The sequence below is a fragment of the Parasteatoda tepidariorum genome, chromosome 4, assembly GCF_043381705.1.
Source record: "Parasteatoda tepidariorum isolate YZ-2023 chromosome 4, CAS_Ptep_4.0, whole genome shotgun sequence".
Classification (NCBI taxonomy): Eukaryota; Metazoa; Arthropoda; class Arachnida; order Araneae; family Theridiidae; genus Parasteatoda; species Parasteatoda tepidariorum.
Window position 1 is genome coordinate 51,057,928 of NC_092207.1, and position 10,578 is coordinate 51,068,505.

Below are 10,578 nucleotides of genomic sequence, written 5' to 3' on the forward strand. Positions count from 1 at the left end.
CCCCATTAGCGTGTGGAAAGTCATAGAGGAAGGAAGTACGTTAGTTTCTCTCTTGATTTTCATATAGATTAAAATCTTTTAACTTGAAAAACTATATGGAACTGAAAACTACATTAAACATAGTTCTAAAGAAAAGTATCGTGGAAATTTTAGAAAATATTTTTATTAAGTAAAAAGGAAAAATATTAAGAAAAGGGAAAATATCGTAGTACATTCCTATATAACTGAAAAGAGGAGGAGAGGGAAGGGAGAAGGGCTAAAAGCATGAAACCGGTCTCTCCCCAGATGGCGTATTCGAGTGTTGCGATCGCGAATAGCGTAAGCGGGAACTGTTACTCTATGCAAAATCTCTCAACCATTTTCATTCTCTCTCCCCCCTGCCGCCAGACTTAGCTTATAGCACTGTTTGATCAGCTTATTCAGATTACGTAACATAGTTTATGTTTGGTGCAGTTCCTTCTCAACTCTTTAACTTGCTTTTCTTAATTTCGACCATGCATAAAGAAGTCCCACACGAAATATTAACTAAACCACTACTAAGTACTCGAAAAATCGGATCAAAATTTATTTAAAGTCCATTTACTCTGCGATAAATGTCCCACTTATATACATTCGACTATTTTAAGCATTCATTCATTTCTGTGCTGGTTCAGTGGTTAAAGGCACTGAACTGATATTGGACCTGGGTTCGATTATCACCCAGCTTCAAATCTATGCATACCAGCTTATCTAGGAAGTAAAGATAGCCTGTACGGAATGCTAGCCACATTACCACAATCATGCCGTTGTTCTTGAAATTGCGGGGACTTAATCTTCACGACCCGCCTGGCTCACAGCGGGCTGTGGCGGAAATACTTTACTTTTCTTTATTGTTTAATTATTAATATCGAAAAAATGTATGAACAATTTTTAAACTATAATTTAGATATTAATTTTTAAAAGAAATTTACTCGAGTGTTCTGCAGAAAGAAAAACTGATGAGGAAATGCAAATGTCGTTGTAAAGAATAATGAATTCATGCATCATTTCAAGGCAAATAACTGAGTTCAGCTGATCCCCTTAAGTTCAGATTATTTTAAGATCAAATTTAATGCGTAATTTGTAAAACTAATCTGATATATATTCTGTATTTGCAGTCTAACAAATGAAATAAAAATAAAAATAAAAATTCAGAGGTCGAGATAAAATCGAACTGAAAGTCACACATTGCTGATCTGACAAGTCGACTTCTATTTTTCGAACATCAGCTTGTTTCCGCCTTGAGAATTGAATAAAATTAATCTTTGAAAATACGATTGAAAGTCACTCATAAAATTGCCTATCTCAATCTGTCCATTTCATCACTTCTTAAAGTTTATGCGTAAGATCTATGAAATTTTATCTATTTATTGCTAAATTTCTTTTATGGGTAAGTGAAGTTTTTCATTAAATTATCTAAGGTAGTGTAAAGTTAGCCAATTTAAATCGCAAAAAAAATTTTTTTGAATTTTTTGAAAACAAAAATTAAATACAATAGTTAAGAAGAAATGCGTTGAATAGTTTTAACATTCAACAGAAAATATTTCCTTACAGATGTTTTGAATTTTTCTGCTAGTATTTAAATATATATATATATNCGTTTCATCCACTATATATATATATATATATATATATCATAAAATTCAAGAAGAATTTTGACTTTTTTGGTAAAAGAATAAATCTTGTAACATTTTACTACTTAAATATAAATATAAACAATTGCTGAAAAATTTCGAAATCAACCAAAAATTTTTATAGCTATTAAAAGAATTGATCCTACCTTTAAACTTTAAAGAGCAAGAAGTTTTTCCGGCTTCCTTTAAATAAATTTTTATCTCTTGAAACCATAATCGACCTTGGTGAGCTTTTTTTTCTGTTTATTTTGACGAATATTTGATTTAGAGCATGATAAGGGAAGTTCATTTAGGTCACCCTTTGTTAGTCATTCACAATTTTTTCTCAATTTATTACAGAGAAAAGTCCTCTTTAATTTTTATTTATATCCAGGCACTAATAAATCTAAATGTATTCGTTGGAAACTCTCCAAAGAGCTTTTCAAGATGATTAAAAGCCTTATGTCACGTAAGTGACATAACTGACATAACAAGCACTTGCGATCCTCAAATCTTCCTCATCTTCTCCTTGTGGGGAAAAAAGCGTGATTACCATTTTTATCATTTCCACTTTGCCCTCTAGCGCTAGGACTTCACTATGCATTCAGCAATTTGTGTTCATTAGCACTCAAAATGCGGTTAACACGGTTTCGATTAAATTTTTTTAACGCTGTGTCAAGAGGTTTGGGAGTGATAACAGAATGAAATTGCAGATCTGCTGCATTCTCGCCTCGATTATCCTGGTGAAAGGACAAATGGTTCAACTCAGTGTGGAAGCCCAAGCTTCATATGTAAATTTCACCTGCCCGTCAAAGCGGGCAATACGACCTTGTCAGTGCACGGTTGTTCCTGATATTCCTACTGTACAATGCGGTGGTGTTCGAAGTTTGAAAACCATTCGTGCTGCTCTAAAGGGATGGTTAAGAAATGATCCTATCCCGTACTTACAAATTGTGGATGCACGGTTTGTTGGGCTACCATCAAGAGCTTTTGTTTCCGTGAACGTTTCACGTCTTGAGATAAGAGACTCGAATTTGAGGTGGGTAGCTAGCGATGCATTCAACGGCTTACATTCACTCATGATATTGATCTTACATAACGTAAAACTTATGACTTTTCCTTCGGAATCCCTGAGTCACCTATCATCGCTTGTTAGCTTACAATTGCCAAGAAATAGACTCTCGAGTATATCATATCATCATCTGAGAAGTGCCAATAAATTGAAATTACTTTCTCTGGCTGAAAATAGATTGACGTTTGTGGAGAGAGACTCTTTTCCCACCACTCTTGTTTCCCTGACGCTTTCAAAGAATTATTTGAGGTCTTTGAACAAGTCTGTTAGAAATTTGCCAAGACTTGAGTCACTGTCTATAGATGACAATCGATTAATTGATGTAGAAGGGGAGCTTGATGGTCTTTACAGTTTGAAATACTTGAATCTAGCTAGAAATATGATACGCAATTTAGGAGTTTCTTTACGACAGTTGAGAAATTTAGAATTTCTTGATTTGCAGTATAATTCACTTCATGAAATAGGAACCTCTTTAAAACATTTATCGAATCTTAAAAGTCTGAACCTCTCAAAAAATCGATTGGTTCATTTGAATGCGATTGATTTTAATAAACTTTCAAAACTCAAACATTTAGATTTAGCTGGAAATAGTATTGTATTTATCAGTGAAGCTTTTCACCCACTATTGAGCTTAGAAACACTAGATTTATCACAGAATCTTATGCGAAATTTCACTTTTGATGACGTCAGACTTTTATCTAAGCTAAAAGTGCTGGACCTAAATGACAACAGACTGGAATACTTAATTTCTGGTTATAGCTCAAATATTTTACAAACAGAAAGGCTGTTTTTTGCCAGAAATAAAATAATTAGTTTGGGTGAGTTTTTAAGACATTTTGTGTGCCTAGAAAGTATTGATTTAAGCTTTAACCAACTACGGATACTAAAAACTCTGGATTACACAGTTTCAAATAACATGGAGTACATTTCTGTATCAGGTGAGAAGTATAGAGATAATTTTAACAATAACTATCTCCATTATTAGATAAAATTATTTGTTTGTTATGAGTTAGATTTCTAAAATATGTAATGCTCTTACAAAATCTCATTAAATTAGTAAAAGCAATTACAATTTCTCCAGTTTATCAAATAAAAGTTTTTTTTATCAATAATTTAACAATTCAATTGTTTGGTCGTATTGTAGATATTCTCTCTGGGTGGTTTTATCTTCTTTAAATAAAAACAGAAACCATGACCCGAAATGCCCAGCTGATTTTTTTCGCCTTCTTGCGTTCACTGTACTATTTTTCTGTTTTTTTTTATTTTTGTGACAGATATAACTTCGAACGCCGTTTTCATTCTATTTCCATACTCTTGTAAAAAAAAGTTTTCTTGGGTTTAGAACAGAATAGCCATAGTATCATAAAACAATACAATTAATCCAATCCCCGGGGAAGTTGCTCAGAATATAAGAATAAAAATTGTTCTTCAGTTTCTATATCGTACTATTTAATTATTTTGTAAAGTAATCATAAAATTATTTTGTTATCAAAAATGTAAAATTAATTACATGTATACACACATTGCCCTGGAGGCATACGCACACCACTTTCTGCTACGTAAATCCCGAATCGTTTTAGGTAATGAGGTCTTCTAAAATGGCAAGGAGACTTATTGTTACGTTATGGTTAGAATAAAAAGATAAAACTGCAAAAATATGTGTTAGAGAAAGAGGTGTGTTAAAAAGAACTCTATTTTATGCTGTGTTCAACTTTAGAACAAAGTGGTGAAAATCAATAGATTCTATTTTAAATGATCTGAAAAAGTTTTAACTGATAGAAAATACAATATTACCCTAAATAATACGAATGTAAGTAAAAGTAAAAACGTTTGTGCTAAAATCTTGTGCATATCGAAGCAAAAGAAAATATGTTCGGAATATTTAAATTTAACTACAATTTTTCAATTAATAACAGAAAGAAAACATGAGAAAGGAAATTTCTTAAAATTTTCTATTTCATTAAAATGAATGAGAAGGTATCGTAAAAGGATATAAATATTGCTATTTAAATTAAATTAATATGAAAAATATTATGCATANAAATTTGATATGCTAAAGAAAACAATCTCATTTTGGAAGAGGGAAAGTTGAGCACTTTTTAAAAACATCCAATGAAAAAAGCACCTTTAAGGGCTTTTAAAAAACAAAAGTCGAAAATAAGCACCTTTAAGCACTTTTCAAAAATGCTACGCACCCTATATATATATTATGTATATATATATATATATAATATGCAAAAAGGAAACAAAGAGAAAAGCGTAGAAAATTAAGAAAATTAATAATTTTTTTTCTTTTTTATAATTTTATTTTATTTTATTTTACATGAGAATTTAGTATTTTTTCTTTTTCTTTATTCTCTTGGAGATAAGGGTGATCGATCTCGTCCACCCTTCTTTATACTGCCTCTGAGAAATAATTTCAAGGGGGATAATCTTTCTTATTGCAGCTAATTCTCAATGTTTATGGAGGCAAAAGGATTTTGACCCAAAATATCTCAGAAAATTATTGACCACTTTCTCTGAGACATTGTAAACTAAATTCGTGTGTAGTTTTGTTTACATTTAAAAAAATAAATAAAAAAACAGCATTCATTTTTAATTGTTAAGAAAAGTTATCGATATAATTAAACTAATCATAAAAAGATTTTAGTGATATCAAATAAAAAATAGTTCTATCAAAACTGATCTGTTGGATTCCTGAGATTTAGAGAGCTGAAAATTCTCATTTTACTCTAAGCTACAATATTGGTCACGAGGACATGAACTTCCCAAAATTAAATGTTTTCTTGAACGAAACAGAAATTTTTTGTAGAGGGCTGTAAGTACAGTGAACAATAAAAAAGAAAAAAAAATATCAATCTGATTTTTGCATGAACTAAGTTGTTGAAAGGGTTGGTAGATAAGGTTGACCTCAGATATAGTGGAGGTGATCTGGAAAATATCAGGAGCCAATAGTTTCGTCAGGATAACAATAAAAAATTTGAGATTAATTATAATTATTGCAATGTAATCTAAAACGATGAAATTCAACATTTGAAAGAAATCAGTCGAACAGTATTCGAGAAGTGAAAATTTCAAATGCGGCTTTTTTGAAATTTTGGAACTCAAGAACAATATGACTAATTTCGTTTAAATTTTTGTTTTAATGGTGGTTTGGTTTAAATAATTTAATTAAAAATAATAAAAGCTTTTCATACCTTGCAATTAAAAAATTTTTCGTCCATTCTTAAAAAATAAAAAATATTAAATTATTTAAAAAAAAAATTCACAAGAAATCATCTTTATAATAAGCAAATTTTATAGATGGGTGTAAAAATTTTTAAATTTGCTGAAAAAATTCCTAAAATATATTAAAATGAGCAAAAAGGGACATAAACAATAATGAGGCCAAACTTCTGACTAGTCTCCTGACTAAACCATTGGGATCATATTTTCCAGATTGCGATTATAGATTCCATATTTTATATTCAAAAATCCAAATTTAGGGAGAAAAAAAAGGTATGTTAATTCAAAGGAAATCCATTTTTGCTCCTGATTCGATAACTTAATTTACAGTTAGCTCTAATTAATTAGCTTATATGAGGTCAACCTTTAAACCATTAAGATGGCACTTTACGTGAAAATCTGATTATTAAAATAAATAATATACAGTGTGTATAAATAATATACTTTTTCTCTTTTTTTTGTTTTTTTTGTTTACTGTACTTCTGTTTCGCACTGTTTATCGTTATTGTTTTAGATACGGGTATTGTTATACGTATGTTATCGTTTTATTATGGATAATAATTTAACTTTGCCAACACATAATTCCCCTAGTAAGCATACGTCTTAGAGAACAAAACAACATTTTGTTCAAAAGTATTGTAAGTATGCGCTCAAAAATCAAGTCAAAAAAATTATTCAATATATATATAGATATAGATATATATATATAATAGATGAATAGAGCAAAGCAGTTTACAAATTTCTAAGTGTTTTTTTTCTTCTCGTTGTCGTCGGAGCATTTCTAGAATTTTATTCGAAACTTGCTGCATCTTTCGGAATATTACAATGACGTCAGAAACTTATTAGACTAGTTAAAAAATTAATCTGTTATAAGTTTTTTAAAAGTTTAAACGTTAATGAAACCCAAACTGATAAAAATGATGATTTACAATCGGATTTTAAATCTTATTAGATGGAAGAATTCGAAGGCTTGAAACTTTTCATTGAGTCAAAGATTTTTCTGGCTCTTATCTTTATTTTTTTATTCGCTTTTTGGCAGCCTGCCGAACTAGTGTCAAGATCTTTGATGATTTTTAATTTATTCTAAATATAGATCAAGGTCAAAACTGTTAAACATTTGAATTATTACGCATATCCATCCCATCCAATTTAAAAATAAATAATTGAAATCACGTTTGCTGTTAACGTTTAATATTTTCACGAAAGAAAATTTTTAATTTTTTAACGACGAGGAATTAAAATTTTGAAAAAAGTCAATTTAGTCAGATAATTTTGTGATTTAAGTTTGTTTTAGAGCATTTATTTTTAAATATTCTTAGACTTAAAATAAATTTACATTGGAAAAATTGTTTTAAAATATTTAATTAATAAGAGTTTAACAGAGCTAAAATATTTTTATGATTTAAAAAAAAATTTGTCCCTAAAATTAGCACTACGTCTTAACTTTCAGAATTCTTGATGCTGGTTTGTTTCATTGCACCAACCATTGTAAATCCAAATTTTATCGTAAATGCAATTTTCTACAATACAATTCTAAAGTTATTTGAAAATATTGTATCAAATGCATTATAATACTTTTAATTAAACTAGAATAAAATGGTCACCGCTATCCATGACAGTAGATCAGCAGGACTTCAAAAACGTTACGAATTCTCCGGGGTGGCAAATTGGATTCTTCCTAAGTAAAAATAAAATATTTTTACAAACAACTATATTCTTAAAAATAATATTGTTCAAGTTAAAAAAAAATATAACGAGTTTTATTCAAATTTCTTTAATTTTAAAATTTAGTATTGAATTCCCATAAATTATATTTTATTAATGCTGTCCGAAAAATATGATAATTAAGTAAATTTATTTATGAAACGATGATTAAATAAATTTATTCATCATATATCTAAATGAATTTATTCCAAAAAATTAAATTAGTGAGTAGGTTATTCATTTATTCATAACAGATTTTATTTATTTGTTACTAATATAATTTTTTTTATGCAGGCAATCCTTTGATTTGTGATGAAGAACAAATGTCTGTGTATCATGAATTACGAAATAGGAATATAGAAGTTGATGGTCAACCACAATGTAACATTGACGTCATGCACTTGTAGAAAATCATTCTTTAAATTTGATACAAGTACAAATGAAACTAGTCACCTGCAAGATCTGAAACGGGTATCTATCAGTTAGTACTTGCACCGAACAGTATTGCTTATCACTTGGAAATAAAATGTAAGATGAAGTCATCTTATCATCGTTCAATGAATTTATTGTTCATTAATAGTTTCAATATATGTTTATACGTTCTCGTTTTAAATTACAGGTATGCTGAGATTGAGTGGGAGATTTACGGAGTATTAGAGTTATCACGAGTGCTATGTAAAATTATTGTAACTTGATAAGAAAAAAAAATTCATTGATATTATTTATTTATTTATTTAATTTTGTTTTTAAAATTAAGAGGACTATAAATGAGGGTTGTCGTATTTTAACCTAGCAACAAAAAGGAAAGAAAACACCTGTTAAAAAAAGCTACTTAAAAGAAATAACCGTCTAAACTGAAAAAAAAAAAGAAAAGTAGGTGGCCTTCATTAGATATTTTTTTAATAAAGAGGCAAGAATGTCATTTATTAATTACAATAATATGACTAGAATTAATTTGACACTTACGGAACAGTATTGCAACGTCAAACAAGCTTGGAAATTTTTAAGAGCTTGTATACTTTTAATGTTAATCTTGACTTTTTGCAGTGAATACAATAATCTTTGATAATTGCTTTCTTTTTGGGATTCCTAAAAATCTAGGCTATTAGATTTTTATTTAAAATGATGTTTGCAGAAAACCTTACATTACAATAAATGTTTATATGTGAATAGACTGAATTAAAAAAAGTTTTTATCGGAATGTCAATATTATTATTCTGTTTAATTGTCCTATTATTACTTTTATAATAATGGCATCAGTTGCAATACTCAGAATAACCATAGTTACGAGTAGAATAAAGTGTTCCTTAATTTTTTTTTAATAGATGGGAGCAATTAGTTACGTTACTAAATAAAATTTGACAGATCACCTACTTCATTTTGATTTCCCAGCAATAGATCAAAGTAAACAGATCAAAGGTTCCCAGAAGTATCAATTTCAAGTTAGATAAAAACTTCAGAATATTATGCACCTAAATTGCACTTCCAATGGTAATATTTTAAAACTTGTTATTTAAACCTGCAACTTACTTAAAATGAAGTTAGAACCAAACAGCTTTAATGTTAATATTTTTTTTCTTCAAAGAAACTAATTTTAGCAAAGATAACTTTAAATCACGCGTCCCTTTCACATTTTAACGCAAGAATTTTTCTTCTTCTTTCCTTTAACATGTACTAATACATTTTTAAAGGTACAACATATTCTAAAAGGATGAGGTTTGAAAATATTTATTCGTAATAATCATAGCAATAAGTCGTTCATTTTCTTAAAAATTTATAATGAAAATTTATAGTTTTATTTGTTTATTTAATTTCTCATCATCGATAATATTAATGTTTCATTACAGTATTACTTTTCACAAATTACATGTTTCTGTGCAAATATAGGTGTGCATTTGAAGTTTTGTTTATGTGTTTCCTTTTATGTTTTCACGATCAATTATATGAATTTATATGAATTAAATATCACCTTGAATAATTTTTGATCTAATGCTCAAATTTCATTATTTATGAATCTAATAATGTGATATTCGTGAAATGTTAATTTCATCATTAAAATAATCTATAAATTTTAAAAAATTGTTGTTTAGGGGGATCATTGAAATTTTTTTTTTTAAACTGTAACTTAAAAGTTATTTTTTACAAATTTTTCAAAGTAAATGTAATGGAAAAATAAGTTCTTACTAAAAATAATTAATGTTTTCTTTTTAAATTTGTAACAGCTTTTAGTTTCTATTAAAAAGAGACAAATGTATAGTACTCAGCGAATTATTGATAATATTATAAATATTTTTTCATCGTTATTTATTAGTTATTGTTTCAATTCATTGATAATATTATAAATATTTTTTCATCGTTATTTATTAGTTATTGTCTCAATTCATTGGACTTTTCTTCTATACTCATGTTTGCACATAACACATAAAGACGATATTTGATTGTTTGCTATGCCAAAGCCTGGTTTATTAATTGATAAAGAAGCTGCTATGCATATTTTAATTACTTAAATATTATTTATTAATTATTTCATAATTTTATTAGCAATTTTTTTCATTATTTAAATAAATGTATTTTTTATTCATTTTTCGTTTGAGTAAAAGTTTGTGATTGTAAAGGTGCTTTCTGTTAATTTAGACAACTATATTTTATAATTTAAGAAAAAAAAAGTAGTATTAAAGTTTATTTTTTCGAATTAAGTTTCCCGCAGATTGAGGAGTTTTTAAAATATCAAAATCTATCAGCAATATTAACTTGTTGCTTAACGAAAAATGTCACCATTGCAACCACTAACAATTGTACATTTACGTATAACAGAAAAAATATTTATCGCTAATGAATTATTTTAATATTTACGTAAAAACTAGCTCAACGTTTAGATATAATATAATATAACTAGCATACATGTACAGTTCTAAAAAAATAATAACAAAATAAAATAACGGACCA

The 10,578-nt window shown here is 28.1% G+C and overlaps 1 protein-coding gene across 2 annotated transcripts; it reads left to right on the forward strand.

Moving 5' to 3' along the window:
* The first annotated feature begins 2,203 nt into the window (after positions 1–2,203).
* On the forward strand, positions 2,204–8,505 carry LOC107455595 (leucine-rich repeats and immunoglobulin-like domains protein 1). 2 transcript variants are annotated; one of them, XR_001585607.3, is made up of 3 exons: positions 2,204–3,641; positions 7,927–8,160; positions 8,252–8,505. XR_001585607.3 is itself a non-coding variant. In XM_016073219.3 (2 exons), exons 1-2 carry the CDS (start codon positions 2,333–2,335, stop codon positions 8,037–8,039), a joined length of 1,422 nt encoding a protein of 473 aa, XP_015928705.2. In that variant the 5' UTR covers positions 2,219–2,332; the 3' UTR covers positions 8,040–8,505. The 2 variants fall into 2 exon arrangements, 1 of the variants encoding a protein (XP_015928705.2); XM_016073219.3 differs by having other exon boundaries at positions 2,219–3,641; positions 7,927–8,505.
* Positions 8,506–10,578: the final 2,073 nt, after the last annotated feature.